Consider the following 16,543-nt stretch of genomic DNA (forward strand, 5'->3'; position numbering starts at 1 on the left):
TGGGTATCAGTTATTGTGGCGATGTACTCGGACTTTAGGAGAGATATTTGCAGACTAACTTTCTCTGCACGTTCTTTAAGGGTTTCAACCTGTTCGATTGCTGCTATCCCATAAGTCGTCGGCAAAAGCTAAACATGAAAAATCTTATGTCATCCTTGACTCGCCCCATCTGTATAGGTTTCCAGCAGCTTTTATTCTTCAGTTCCTTTTCCCATTTGCGGATGACCTTGTCCAGCACAAGGTTGAATAGGAGAGTAGACAGACCATCACCTTGTCGGAGCCAATTTTGATCAGGAAGGGCTCGGTTATTTCACCCATGAATTTCACCTTGGAGGTGAAATTCTTTGATGAGGTTAAGGATTTTTGGATCCAACCCTTGTTCTTCAAGGATATCAAAAAGTGCTTGTCGTCAACTAAGTCGCATGCCTTTTTAAGGTCAACAAACGTGCAAATTATTGGGCTGTTGCTGACTGGTTTGTAGTGCAGCACGATCCTTAGATTGAAAATTTGTTCTGTGCAGGATCTATTGGGGCGAAAGCCACGTTGGTATTCACTAATTTTGTTTTCCAGTTTCTCTTGTGCTCTTTGAGGAAGACAGGCTGATAGAACTTTGTATGAGACCTGAAGCAGGGATATGCCTTGATAATTAATTACATCAGATTTGTCTCCTTTTTTGTGTAATGGATGAATAAGCGCACATTTCCATTCCTGGGATAATTTTTCTGTCTCCCAAATATCTCCAATGATTTGGGTTAACTCTCTGATAGAATTTAGTCCTAGAGATTCCAGTAGCTCAGTAATAATCCCATCTTCACCAGATGCTCTATTGTTTTTTTTTTATAATTTAACAATGTGTTTGTAAATTTCTTCTTCTGTTGGTGGGGATGATTCAGGGTGCGTGTAAGTAGGTCTTTCTTTAGGGAATCTCGAAAGTGGTTTCGGGAAATTAAGGAGTGCTGAAAAATAATGTGCCAGTTCCTTACAGTTTTCCTGGTTAGTCCGTGCAAGTTTTCCGTCACATTTCTTGAAACATTAATTTTGTGCGCTGTATCCGCGAATTTTTTTGCGAAAGTTCTCTAAAAATCTTGTATATTGTAGTTTGGGAAGTTTTCTTCGATTAAGTTCAGCTGGTTTTTCAGGTATTTTCTTTTGGTCTGTCTAATGATTTTCGCCACTTGTTTCCTAGTTTCTTAAAAATATTGAAGATTTTCCGGTGTTTTCTTTCTGCTGTAGTTAAGAAAAACCTTTTTTCGCTTTTCCGAAGCTTTGTCACACACTGTGTCCTACCATGGATATTTTGTGTTTTTCTTCAGGGGGACTAAATCTTTAGCCTTCTGGCTTATTTTACTGACAAAATTTTTCCCAAGTATCAGCCTGGACTTTTCCGGTTCTTCTCCAAACTATGTTTCTTTGATTCTTCTGGTGTCAAATTTCTGCTGGTACACTTTCTTGCTGTGGACTCTCCCTGCAGTAAATTTCATTTTTATCCGTGTTAGATACTGGTCTGATTTTTTTTTTTTTACCTCTACGGACTTAAATGCCATGAACTTCCTTCTGTAGAGGATACGAGATGGCAACATGATCAATCTGATATTCACCGAGCTCTTTTATTAGGGATCTCCAGGTCTTTTGTTTTCGGGGATTCTTCCTCAATGGTGCTGACATGATTTTAAGGTTGTTTTGTTGGCATAGTTCGATAAGCCTTTTTCTGTTTTTAATGGTAAATTTATGGGCGGGATATTTTCCTACTATTTCCCAGTATTGTTTTTCTTTTCCTATCTGATCACTGAAATCACCCAATAAGTTTCTGATGTCCTGCTTTGGAATTTTAGCCATTACCTTCTCAAGATCGGACCAGAATTTCTCCACAGTCTGTGGATCCTTTCTGTTAGCAATATCGGTGGGGGCATAAAAATTAATGAAAGTATATTTCTTGTTCGCACACTGCATGCACATTGTCATAAGGTGGTTGCTTATGGGGCACACATCTCTTATGGAGCCTATTATGTTTTTATGTATGACAAAAGCCATTCCCAGAAGCGGAGCACCTTTAGCAATACGTTTTCTCTGCTTTACACTTAAACATGCGGTAATTTCCATAATCTACTGTGTATCCTGAAGGGTCAAATTCTGAATTTTTTGTCAGACCAACTCCTGTACTAAGTTGTGTAATTTTCCCGGTTGAATTAGAGTGTTGATATTAAATGTGCCTACATAAGTGATAGTTTTGGATAGAAGTCTGCTAGAAAACTCTGACTTTTTCTGTGTTGGTGACTGCCCAGAACCCTTAGACTCTGAAGACCCTTTTGCCGCCTGTTGGCGACGGCATGAGTACAGCCTGCAGTAATATTGTTATTATTCACGAATCATGATGGATTATAGATGTTTGTCCAATGTTTCCACTGGGTTATTAGAACCATGGATTGTTAGTTCCTTGAGCAATTATTGCTGTCGCCCCTAACGTGGGGAACAGACACTGAGCAGAAAGCCGCCCATTATGGGTTCTGACGCGTCTGGCTTTTCTATCATTAGCTTTTATAGGGCCGCCTCTTCCGACAGCCCCGCCGAACTGATGACCTTCATCTCCGTCTTTAATGCCGTTGAAGTCTTCACCGTTACCCTGACAAGGGACCCTCACAAGGTACCACACCCGGGCCCTGTAAACCAAGGTTCTTTTACGAGGTGTGACTTATCCCCCTCCTCCTTTTCACCCGTGCTTGTGACCGGCTATGGCGTAGTTTATCTTATTTATATCTTTTTGTGCTTATACAGGGTGTCTCAATTATCTTGCTCACCCAAAATAATTTTTTTTCTGATGGGTTAAATGAAAAATTGCTTCAACCAATGTCTTTTAACATCATTGAGTAGTTCTTGCTGACGTTATAGTTTTATGTATCCCCTCATACGTATGGGATACGGGGTAGATGTTAATTTTTTTTAATGGAACCATGTACATTTTATTCAATAATACAGCTACCCTCCCAAAGAGCTATTCAAAAATTTTTTGTTAATAAAACGTAGATGTGCGAACGATAACGAGTACACAGGTTTTCAAAAAAACGGACTGTTTACTGCCTTGATGTATACATTACTACCGAGTGTAGTGCTGTAGTAAAGATGTGGGTTTTGTTTATGATTTCCCACTCATTTAAACACAGATATTCGTCTCCCTCTCCCCCCCCCCCCCCACACACACACACACCCTCACACACCTCATTTGTTGTTGCTTTAGCGTAAAGTACACTGCATACCAGTGTAGTCTTGCTTAAGACTAACTTAGTTAACTGCATGGCGGTAGTACACGTTGTGAATACAATTTTTGTTGTGTAAAGGTGTACGATGTACGTGAAATAATTTAGTAGCTTGCAATTTTATGTTCAGTACTATTAGATAACATTATGATTATTATGTCCATATTGTAGTCTACTGTGCATACCCGTACTGTAATTTGCTGTAGATGGGCCGAACTCCGTTCAGGCACAACTACTGTACGATTCCCTGACAAGCTATCGCTTTCGATGGATGTTTAGTTGTCTCAATTTTGGTCTGCGTGAAACGGGAAGTTTAAATGCAAGACCTAGAAATCGTCGTAGAACAGACAAAGCTTCTGACGATGCTGTGCTCGCCACCGTAGCCGTGAATCATCAAGTCAGCGCACAACGAATTGAACATGAAGTGAATGTCTCAAGAACAAGTGCACATTGAATTCTGCAACGTCATACATTCCATCCTTATCATGATCGTTTGCACAAGAACTTGATGGAAATGACTTGAACAATAGGGTTCAGTTTTATCAGTGGGCTCACCGACTTCTGACTACTCCTAATTTCTTCTCACAAGGGAACCTCCCCAGCGCACCCCTCTCAGATTTAGTTATAAGTTGGCACAGTGGACAGGCCTTGAAAAACTGAACACAGATCAATCGAGAAAACAGGAAGAAGCTGTGTGGAACTATGAAAAAAATAAACAAAATATACAAACTGAGTAGTCCATGGGCAACATAGGTAATATCAAGGCTAGTGGAAGCTGCGGAGCGCCGTGGTCCCGTGGTTAGCGTGAGTAGCTGCGGAATCAGACGTCCTTGGTTCAAGTCTTCCCTCTAGCGAAAAGTTTATTTTCGAAAAGTTATGATTTATCCGTTCGTTCATTGACGTCTCTGTTCACTGTAATAAGTTTAGTGTCTGTGTTTTGCGACCGCACCGCAAAACCGTGCGATTAGTAGACGAAAGGACGTGCCTCTCCAATGGGAACCGAAAACATATGATCGCAAGGTCATAGGTCAACCGATTCCTCCACAGGAAAACACGTCTGATATATTCTATACGAAACTGGTGACGGCATGTGCGGCACATGACAGGAATATGTTGTCAACCCAACTAACTTGTAGACCTGGCGAATGGGTAAAAAGATTCTTCTTCCTTGCCCGATTTAGGTTTTCTCGTGGATGTGATAATCATTCCCAAAAAAGTGATGAAAAGATAAGATTTTGTCACATAAACTGCAACAAATGAATGCAACACTTTCACAGTCGCACAGTTTTCCCTGTGCTCTGTCAAAACATATGTTTTTAACGTTTTCAAATTTTTCCGTGTGTAGACCGTCAAGTCCTGCGTATGTCCAAGCAAATCTGAATTTTGGAATTTTGGAGAGCGAAGTTGATTATGTGTGTGTGCCTGAACTTTGATAATTGTCTGAAAATAAAAAATTAAACATTTTACTCGAGGGAAGACTTGAACCAAGGACCTCGCGTTCCACAGCTGCTCACGCTAACCACGGGACCACGGCGCTCCTGAGTTCGCATTGTCCTTGATGTTGCCTATCTTAGACATGGACTACTCAGTTTGTATATTTTGCTTATTTTTTTCATACTTCCACACAACTTCTTCCTGTTTTCTCGATTGATCTGTGTTCAGTTTTTCAAGGCCTATCCACTGTGCCAACTTATAACTAAATCTGAGGGGGTGGGGTGGGGGGTGTGCGATGGGGAGGTTCCCTTGTCAGATATTCCTTTTACTGACGATGCACCACGCTCCAACGAAGGAATTGTCAACATGAGAAATATGCTTTATTGGTCCATGAACAATCCACAGTGGCTCCGACAGATAGAGCATCAACGTCCATGGAACATTAATGTTTAGTATGGAATTACTGGAGATACTATTATCGGACTTTTCTTTGCGAACGGCAACCAAAATGGCAGACAATATGCCCAATTTTAAAGACAGACTCTTCCTTTTCTCTTGGACGCCGTACTTCTGAATCGGAGGATGGTCAAGTAGTATCAGCACGATGGATGCCCTGCACATAACGCCTTACGAGCACGACGGATTCTGGACCGTAAATACCATGTTCTGTGCTCATAGACAGCACACCGCGCCTGGTACACGCGGCGCTCGGGGACCACAGCACAGCTACGACACCTGAGGATGGGCTTATAACAGTCCGAAACCGGTCGTGTGAAAATAAAGTAATTTACAACTGAAGCGGTATTTTCAACCCCTGCCTGGAAGATGGATTGGACATAGTGGTCCAGTTAGTTGGCCTGCCCGATCTCCGGATCTTACACCGCTGAATTTTTTTCTCCGGGGAGCAGTCGAGGATGCTGTCTACTAAAATGTTCCAACAACACCAGAGGACATGCAGCAACGCATTATTAATGCTTGTACAGATATCACAGAGGAAGTAGTAGCACGATGTGGGCATCCTTCATCCACAGAGTGATCCTAAGTATGAATGCCAATGGTCACCATTTTGAGCATGTGATGTAAATACTCTGTTTTTCATGTAGTATCGCCATAAAACTTACTGCAAAGGGCCATGTTACTTCTGCATTGTCATACGTACTGCAGTATGACACTGTACAATAACAAGATCAAATTACTGTACAGCGCCGTAATATTTCATTCAATGTTTATCAGCGATTTGTAATATATTCAAACGCACCCTGGCGGAGTCAAATGATTTAGGTAATGAAATGCTTTGAAGTGATATTGAAATTAGAAAAGTTACGTATTATTTATCATTTCCTTAGCTACTAGTTTCGTGGGTAAACTGGTACAGCGTGATACATTTTTTAATAACTCTTGGAGAGAATGAGTGTATTCTTGAATAAACTGTACACGGTTGCATTTTAAAAATTTAACCTCTAACCCATATCTCCTACATTTGTGGGGGTACATAAAACATATAACGTCAGTAAGATCTATCCAATGATGTTGAAAAACACTGGTTGAAAAAATTTTTCATTTAACGCATTAGAAAAAAGTTATTTTGGGTGAGTAAGATATATGGGACACCCTGTAGAGTTTACTCTGTGAATCACTATGATGGTTGAAACCGAACTCCATCGATATTTTCCGAGTATTTTGATATAATTGACCCGTGCTTTCGGGTAGCCGTATGACTATGATTCATTTGGTCTGTTATCACAGTTGACCTTCTTCTGTGAAAATACTTTCACTGCAGTGAAAACGACGTACATGACAAAACACTCCTAAATGAAACAATCGTCAGACGAAAGCCGTACACTTCTTTCTGAGTGAGTTCAGCCCAACGTCAGTGCACAGCACAATAAACCCCTACACGAGGTGCATATCGGCCAACTCTTCAACAGTAAATCCACCAATACTGCTGTGTGCCACTGTTGGCGTACATCTTACACTGCCGGCAAAAGAGACCAGAGCAGTACTGAACCCAAGCTTGAGAGGTAAGAGTAATGTTGGCATTACTGTTGACAACAGCGTGTACCGTGACTGAATGGAAGATGTTTGTTTCAAGCAAGATACACAGCGGATACCACTAACATTTGCACTGTTGTGCAGATATTTTCAGTGCAATACATAAACAAAGACAAATGATTTTAACAACTCGAACGAAATGCAATTATTGTGTAAAAGGGCACCACAGAACACGAATCCCGTGCACCACAACACTCAGACTACATCCATGAACAGCTTCCGAAATTTTGTTATAGGAGTTCGCTTTCGCCCTTTTTCGTGCATGGAGGACTCTACTTTTAAATTTGTCACATGTTGGGGACTATACCCATTACTATCACGGGCTATTGTCTTGTCTTCAGTAATAATTATTCTACACTGATTTCAATGAGTGTTTTCATAGATATCATTGACTTGTATCAATTAAGGGGTCAGCCCAAAGTAGTTTTGTCCTATTCAGTACCAGCATTTTTTTTCAGTACAGCTGTCATCACAGACAAGATCCCCAAGATTCTGTTGCATGTAGCCACTTCGAACCAATATGATGTTTGTTGGGGTATTCGTTTGAGATGTCGGGCCACAAACACTGTAAGAGTCAGTTGAGTCTAAGAGCCTTCTGGAGACAACATTGTACCTGGGCTAACGCCGTAGAATTTAGTCTTAGAGTTGTCAATGGACTACTCTCTCTCTCTCTCTGTCTGTTTCTCTCTCTCTCTCTGTCTCTCTCTCTCTCTCTCTCTCTCTCTCTCTCTTATGATAATAAAATGCATACACAGCCGTGTCGTAAATGTAATCTTCCGTTTGCGAAAAGGTATCTTCTTCAGAGCAGTTGGAAGAGGAGTTGAACGGAATGGACAGTATCTTGAAAGGAAGATATAAGATGAACATCAACAAAAACAAAACGCGGATAATGGAATGTAGTCGAATTAAATCGGGTGATGCTGAGGGAATTAGATTAGGAAATGAGACACTTAAAGTACTAAAGGAGTTTGCTATTTGGGGAGCAAAATAACTGATGATGGTCGAAGTAGAGAGGATATAAAATGTAGACTGGCAATGGCAAGGAAAGCGTTTCTGAAGAAGAGAAATTTGTTAACATCGGGTATAGATTTAAGTGTCAGGAAGTCTTTTCTGAAAGTATTTGTGTGGAGTGTAGCCGTGTATGGAAGTGAAACATGGACGATAAATAGTTTAGACAAGAAGAGAATAGAAGCTTTCAAAATGTGGTGCTACAGAATAATGCTGAAGATTAGATGGGTAGACCACATAACTAATGAGGAGGTACTGAACAGAATTGGGGAGAAGAGAAATATGTGGCACAACTTGACAAGAAGAAGGGATCGGTTGGCAGGACAAGTTCTGAGCCATCAAGGGATCACCAATTTAGTACTGGAGGGCAGCGTGGAGGGTGAAAATCGTAGAGGGAGACCAAGAGATGAATACACTAAGCAGATTCAGAGGGATGTAGGTGGCAGTAGGTACTGGGAGATGAACCAGCTTGCCCAGGATAGAATAGCGTGGAGAGCTGCATCAAACCAGTCTCTGAAGACCACAACAACAACATCTTCCTTAGCCTGTGTTCAACCTGTTCCTGAATTATGTGCATCCAGTGGTTTATCTTCAACGTAAATGTAGATTTGGCCTGATGAGTAGGAAGCGTACTAGTGGGAGAGAGTGCTTCTCAGTGCCATCCAGCAGTCGTTTTAGCAGATACAGCTCAGCGGCAGATGTGCAGATATCATTGTCCCGGGGAAAGTCTCAACCAATGTAGAAATGTCTATCAGATCGTGGCCGCTCCATTTATTAAAAATGAGCATTAACTTAATTAAATGTCATTCAATCCCGATCGTTAAGTTCAGTAAAAAATAAATCATTATAGTTTGATGTGCGCTCAGGAAGCTGCTGAAGTCCCGGCTCCTATCGAGATCCACGAAGATTAGGATCTACATGACAGTAATTCGACCTGTAGTACCTTACGGGGTAGAGACCTGGACTATAACAGAAAAGACAGAGAGAAAACTCCTGACATTTGAAAATACTGTTCTGAAACAGACTTTTGGACCAGTGAAGGATGGAGACGTCTGGAAAAAAAGGAAAACCCGCGAATTGCGGGAATTGTACAGATCGCTGGACTTTGTGGCTGTGATTAGAAAGCGGAGACTGAGGTGATACGGGCGTGTAACGCGGCGAGAAGGCCAGATCACAAGGCAGGTGGTGGAAGAAGACATCGGGGGTAACAGACAGAGGGGATGACCATGGGTGAGGTGCAGAGACGGGATCAGAGAAGACATGAGTACGACGGAACTAGTTGGGGACGAATACATGGACCAGGGGAGACGGAAGACGATGACTAGTGAGGCCAAAGATCGATTGGCGTTTGTGTGCCCAACCTAGAGGTAAGTACACTTTTGCCTCAGGTGAACCACCGCAATAGGCGTCCTAAATCATATCCCCTGGATCATTCAAGATATCAGTACAAGAATCATAAGTGCAGCCCCAGACTTGGCACCTGACTGCAATAACAAATGTTGTGCAGCTATGGGTGACTCTCATAAAGCAACAGAATATAAAATGACCAATGAAAGAGTAAAAGTCTGTCTCACCTTCACGCAGCGATTAAAAAATAAATAAATAAATGAATTGCACACAGTGCGAAATTGCTTGGAATAAAATGAGAATAGTTCCATATCATACCGCTATGTAAAATAAATCGTTGATCACTGAGCTAAAAATCTCCATATATTCTTCAAATAACATTACTCACATTGCGCCTCGTAAAAATAACTGCCTAAAAGTCTTTGAAAAATATGAATGATAACTGCAACAGCCATCATACAATCATACGCTAAAGGGAAAAAATCTCAACAGAAAGAAGGAGTTGTGAAACATGAACGAAAGCTGGTAGGCGTATTTCAACATCTGAAAGATGATGTCTATTCACATTTCGCTCCAGTCACATGAGAGTGCCCATGTTGCAAATCGGTTACATCAAAGACACCTCCAAGTCAGAAGCCTTGCAGCTTACATTTTCTGAGGCTGGTTCTGCCTCGGTGGCAGTGATGGCCGCGTGTTAGTTAGGAGGAGGCCAGCTGAGGGCCTGCAGCCAGCTTGTCTGTGTGCTACACACACTTGAAGTACACCTGGAGTTATGGTTTCGGGTGCGATTTCGTGTGACAGCAGGAGCACTCTCGTGGTTATCCCATGCACACTGACTACAAATGTTTACGTCTGATGATTCGGCCTGTTGTGCTGCCATTCACGAACAGCACTCTTGGAGGTGTTTTCCAACAGGATAACGCTCGTCCACATACCGCTGTTGTAACCCAACATGTTCTGCAGAGTATCGACATGTTGCCTTGGCCTGCTCGGTCACCAGCTGTGTCTCCAATTGAGCACATGTGGGACATTATCGCACAATAACTCCAGCGTCATCCACAACAATCATTAACCGTCCCTGTACTGACCGACCAAGTGCAACAGGTACAGAACTCCATCCCACAAACGGCTGCACTTATGATTCTTGTACTGATATCTTGAATTTTCCAGGGGATATGATTTTAGGATGCCTATTGCGGTGGTTCACCTGAGGCAAAAGTGTACTTGCTTCTAGGTTGGGCACACAAACGGCACTGAGAAGCACCTGTAAAACACAATGCATCCACGTTTGTATGCTTGCATTCAACATTCTGGCGGCTACACTGGTTATTAAGGCACCAGTATTCCACATTTGCAATGGACTATCTCGCCCTTATTAACCTGTGATCTTGCAAAGTTGATAGCTTAAATATGTTATCTAGACAAATGTATTCCCAACTTTTCATTAGTCTACATTAGTCATTTTTGGTGTTGCGATTTTTCTTTCCGCCAATGTATATCCATCATTCCAGAATCTACACACATTAAAAAGTTTTGCATCACCCCGGATCCCAAAACTCCTGAAGATAGACGTTGACTGTGGATATTGTATCACAGACACAGTCCCTTTGACTCTTCACAGATGTCACTAAACCCGCCCAAAGATGTACACAACCATGCATGAGCAGCCGATCAGTTCCAGTCATTCCACCAGGAAAGGGGTGTACGGCTCGTGTTGTCTGTAGATAACCATGCCTAGACGGTCAATATCACAGTTCGATCGCGTCCGCGTTGTGACTTTGTGCTAGGAAGGGCTCTCAACAAGGGAAGTGTCCAGGCGTCTCGGAGTGAACCAAAGCGATGTTGTTCGCACATGGAGGAGATACACAGAGACAGGAACTGTCGATGACGTGCCTCGCTCAGGCTGCCCATGGGCTACTACTGCAGTGGATGACCGCTACCTACGGATTATGGCTCGGAGGAACACTGACAGCAACGCCACCATGTTGAATAATGCTTTTCGTGTAGCCACAGGACGTCATGTTACGACTCAAACTGTGAGCAATAGCCTGCACGATGCGCAACTACACTCCCGACGTCCATGGCGAGGTCCATCTTTGTAACCACGACACCATGCAGCGCTTTACAGATGGGCTCAAAAACATGCCGAATGGACCCCTCAGGATTGGCATCACCGATGAGTGTCGCATATGCCTTCAACCAGATATTCGTCGGAGTCGTGTTTTGAGGCAGCCCCGTCAGGGTGAAAGCCTTAGACAGACTGTCAAGCGAGTGCAGCAAGGTGGAGGTTCCCTGCAAGGCGCCATAACGGCTGTACGATACGTGAATGCCATCCTCCAACCGACTGTGCAACTACATCGGCAGCATATTGGCGAGGCACTCGACTTCATGGACGACAATTCGCGCCCCCATCGTACACATCTTGTTAATTACTTCCTTCAGTATAACGACATCGCTCGACTAGAGTGGCCAACTTGTTCTCCAGACATGAACACTATCGAACATGCTTGGGATAGATTGAAGATGGCTGTTTATGGACGACGTGACCCACCAATCACTCTGAGGGATCTACGCCGAATTGCCGTTGAGGATTGGGACAATCTGGACCAACAGTGCCTTGATGAACTTGTGGATAGTATGCCATAACGAATACAGGCACGCATCAATGCAAGAGGACGTGTTGCTAGGTATTAGAGGAACAAGTATGTACAGACCTCTGAAGGTCTCGCTGTATGCTGGTACGACATACAAATTTGTGGTTTTCTTGAGCAATAAAAAGGGGGGAACGATGTTTATGTTGATCTCTATTCCAATTTTCTGTACAGGTTCCGGAACTCTCGGAACCGAGGTGATGCAAACCTTTTTTTGATGTGTGTATATGACACAAGGACTGACTACTACGTTGTCCAATTTTGTTTTGCTTTGCGTAAATAATTGCCAGTGGTGGATAGCATGCCTCTTAGACCATTGCTCTGCACTTCCACAGCACTCACTCACATCATTTTCCTGCTTACTTTCTTCAGATGAACGTGAAGCTGGGTGGTGGCTCGAAGGTTCTCGGCAGTGAACATCAAACAACTTCTTTCCAAAACTGTTTACAAGAGGATTTTTTCCCACTTGTCACCCCGCTCCCATCATTGATCAACAGTTTCGTGCTCACTATCCCAACATGAAATTGACATTTTAGAAGGGAGTAAATAAAACGTATGTAACTGGATAACTGCAAGTTACTGGTCATTTTCAGACAAAGAACAGCACAAACAGCAGCGGGGGCGGCGGCGCCGAGGACAGGGAGGAGGAAACGTGGTGGGAGGAGCTGCAGGGCGAGTGCCGGCTGATGCAGTTCCACAGCCTCGAGGCGAAGGTGCGGCTGGGCGCCGAGCTCGCCATGCTGGCCGGCTCCTTCCTCTACATCCTGTCCGCGCTGCGCGAGGCACACTTCCTGGGCCTCAACATGTTCATCGAGAACCTCGTGAGTACCCGCTCTCCGGCAACCGCAAGTACCGTAGACTTGTTGCGGGCGTAGTCTTGCTCGAGCCTTCAAAGGAGCTGAAAAATTTGGGATTTCAGACATTTCGCTGCATATTTAAGCTTGCTTTGCTTGTCAGTGACGCGGTTCTATTGGGCCTTTACAGAGGCGTAAGAAAATAGAATTATGCAAGGTATACGAGAGTGGTTTGAAAAGTTCTGGAAATGGAATAAAAAGTTGTATCGTACTTTTAATACAACCACAGAAGGAAATTTTACTCGTTGCCACCGTCAAACACACTACTGGCCATTAAAATTGCTACACCAAGAAGAAATGCAGATACATTAGACAAATATATTATACTAGAACTGACATGTGATTACATTTTCACGCAATTTGGGTGCATAGATCCTGAGAAATCAGTACCCAGAACAACCACTTCTGGCCGTAATAACGGCCTTGATACGCCTGGGCATTGAGTCAAACAGAGCTTGGAAGGCGTGTACAGGTACAGTTGCCCATGCAGCTTCAACACGATACCGCAGTTCATCAGGAGTTGTGAATGGCGTATTGTGACGAGCCAGTTGCTCGGCCACCAATGCCCAGATGTTTTCAATTGGTGAGAGATCTGGAGAATGTTCTGGTCAGGGCAGCAGTCGAACATTTTTTGTATCCAGAAAGGCCCGTACATGACCTGCAACATGCGGTCGTGCATTATCCTGCTGAGATGTAGGGTTTCGCAGGGATCGAATTAAGGGTAGAGCCACGGGTCGTAACACATCTGAAATGTAACGTCCACTGTTCAAAGTGCCGTCAATGCGAACAAGAGGTGACCGAGACGTGTAACCGATGGCACCCCATACCATCACGCCGCCGCCGGGTGATACGCCAGTATGGCGATGACGAAAACACGCTTCCAATGTGCGTTCACCGCGGTGTCGCCAAACATGGATGCGACCATCATGATGCTGTAAACGGAACCTGGATTCATCCGAAAAAATGACGTTTTGCCATTCGTGCACCCAGGTTCGTCGTTGAGTACACCATCGCAGGAGCTCCTGCCTGTGATGCAGCGTCAAGGGTAACCGCAGCCATGGTCTCCGAGCTGATATTCCATGCTGCTGCAAACGTCGTCGAACTGTTCGTGCAGATGGTTGTTGTCTTGCAAACGTCCCCATCTGTTGACTCAGGGATCGAGACGTGGCTGCACGATCCCTTACAGCCATGCGGATAAGATGCCTGTCATCTCGACTGCTAGTGATACGAGGCCGTTGGGATCCAGCACGGCGCTCCGTATTACCCTCCTGAACCCACCGATTCCATATTCTGCGAACAGTCATTGGATTTCGACCAACGCGAGCAGCAATGTCGCGATACGATAAACCGCAATCGCGATAGGCTACAATCCGACCTTTATCAAAGTCGGAAACGTGATGGTATGCATTTCTCCTCCTTACACGAGGCATCAGAACAACGTTTCACCAGGCAACGCCGGTCAACTGCTATTTGTGTATGAGAAATCGGTTGCAAACTTTCCTCATGTCAGCACATTGTAGGTGTCGCCACCGGCGCTAACCTTGTGTGAATGCTCTGAAAAGCTAATCATTTGTATATCACAGCATCTTCTTCCTGTAGGGTTAAATTTCGTGTCTGTAGCACGTCATCTTCGTGGTGTATCAATTTTAATGACCAGTAGTGTAGTATTCCAGAAGATAAGGCTGGATAGTAAATAGTTTTTGTCCCACTAGAATGTTCGCTGAAGACGGGCTGGTGTGGACACGCTAGAAGCAGATGGTGCGGCGCGAAGTATATAAGCAGAAGGCGACCTCGGTAGTCGAGTAGCCAGTGGCTGCTGAAAATAAATCCTTCCAAGACCCAGGCAATCATCGTAGGTCGTACTATTCGCTCCTTCCGGCTCCTGGATTTCTCCCTTACCATGTGCGCCCGTCCTGTCCGCCTCACCCCCACCCTCACCTACCTTGGCCTCACCATTGACCGTCATCTCACCTGGATCCCTCATCTCCGCTCCATCCAATCCAAAGCCCACAACCGCCTCCGACTCCTCAAACTCCTCTCTGGCCGGACATGGGGTTTGCACCCCTCTACCATCCTCCACACCTACAAATCCTTAATCCGTCCCATTCTCTGTTATGCCAGTCCTGCCTGGATATCTGCCCCCCCCCCCCCACATTCTATAAGTCCCTCCAGATCCTTGAGCTTCATGCACTCCGCCTCGCCTTGCGTATACGCCTCCCGTTCCCCACGTGGATCCTCTATGATCTCAATCCTTTCCCCCATCTGCTCCTATTCCTCGAACATATCCGCATCCTCTACACCTCCCGCCGCCTTGAACCCCCTCACCCCCTGGTTGCTCCTCTCCTCTCCCATCCCCGCCCCCTGCCACGTCTTCACTGTTGTGTCCCCCCTACCCTCCATCTCTACACCCCACATCTCCTTTCCCAAGGTGGCTTCCATCAACTCCCCCTCCCGGTTGATGCCCTCTCTCCCTCCATTTATCCCTCGTATCAACTCTGATCCTCACTCCCCCTCCTTTCCTCTGTCCTTTTCCCGGGCTCCCTCTCCCCCCTTCCAACCTCCCCCCACCTCCCCTCTCTTTGCCCCCTTCTCTCCCCCGAGTCCTTTTACATTTCCCTCCTCTGCCTCCTCTCATTCCCTCTCGCGTCTGCCCTTCTCCCCCTTTATTGGTCCTCTCCCTCCTTGGTTTCCCCCCTTTTTCGTTTTTTCCCTTCCTCCCTCCTTGTTCTCCCCCCTCCTCCAGGTCCCCCCCCCCCCAATCTGCCTTTGGCTCGGGATTGTCATCTTTGTGCCGCCACTTTCGTGCAGTTTCTACATTGAGTGTTCTACAGTGAGTGTTTTACAGTGGGTGTTCCGTGTTGTGTTTTTTGGGAAGTGTTGCGAACGGCCATCATACTGTCGCTGAGTGTGCCTTTTATCTCTTGCGAACAGAAACCAAACTGTCGCCGTGTTTTTATTAATTGTGTGTGTGCTATGTTCCTTGTCTGATTCCTATGTCTTTTACTAACGTTGCCAACCCCTTTTTGCTTTCTGTTTTAACTTTCCGCATTTTTCCGCCATTTTACACTTGACGTCACCGTTTTATCGCCTGTTTTTCTTGTTTCTTTTCTCCTTCCGTTTTTTAAAATAAAAGTCTTTAGGCTGTAGAGCAGCGTACTAAGCTGCTGCCAGCCCGCCCCCTTCGGGGGGAATTGAAAATCAATAAAGGAAAAAAAAAGTCGGTAGTCGAGCTGACTTGGAACAGACCGCTCTGCTGTGGCGCCAGCGCGTATCACTTCTCTGGCGGCGCCACCGCTGCGACTTTTTGTATGGCAATCGCTGGGCTATAGGCCGTCTTTGGAGTACATTGTCGACCTGTCGATGCTCGTGGTGCTGCCGGTGGTGCCTGCTGTGCATAAGACACCACAAAAGGAACTGCTCACCTCAGTGCTATTTTTATTTTTTTAATTTTCGTAGTCTCTCTGTACACTAGTGTTCTTGGTACAGCGACGTTCCAATGCCTTCATGCAATGTCACAGTTAGATTCCCCTAGGCTTCCAAATTACCAGTCAACCTCAGTGTCAGTTCTTCGTTTGAAGAGAATCTCCCTCCACTCAGGAAAATGTTGAGCCTCCGGAGGATGTTGAAGTTTGATAAGCCAAACCAGGCGAATGAGGTGGGTATGGCAACAATTCGTATATTAGTTCATGGATTTTTGCCATGACAACGACACCTGTGTGTGGGCGCGCATTGTCTTGATGGAAGATGACTCTTTTGTTTCCCTTTTTTCGCGTATCTTTTGTTATAATTGGTCCAGAGAGTTAGCATAGTACCGTCCCATAAATGTTTGAGCAGTGGGAAGATAATCTATCAGCTGAATCCCTCTCACATCTCAGAAAACTGACGCAAAGACCTTTCCGGCGGACCGTATTGCCTTTTTCTTTTTCTTTTTTTTTTGTGGGGTTCG

General features: G+C 44.6%; 1 protein-coding gene across 1 annotated transcript in view; it reads left to right on the plus strand.

The window, feature by feature from the left end:
- LOC126176506 (transient receptor potential cation channel subfamily V member 5) overlaps positions 1-16,543 on the plus strand; it is a 146,882-nt gene that overhangs the window by 83,908 nt on the left and 46,431 nt on the right. Inside the window, exon 11 of the mRNA XM_049923662.1 lies at positions 12,337-12,564. Within this exon, the coding sequence (XP_049779619.1) occupies positions 12,337-12,564 (228 nt within the window). The remainder of the gene's footprint in view (positions 1-12,336; positions 12,565-16,543) is intronic.

Source organism: Schistocerca cancellata, chromosome 3, assembly GCF_023864275.1.
Source record: "Schistocerca cancellata isolate TAMUIC-IGC-003103 chromosome 3, iqSchCanc2.1, whole genome shotgun sequence".
NCBI lineage: Eukaryota > Metazoa > Arthropoda > Insecta > Orthoptera > Acrididae > Schistocerca > Schistocerca cancellata.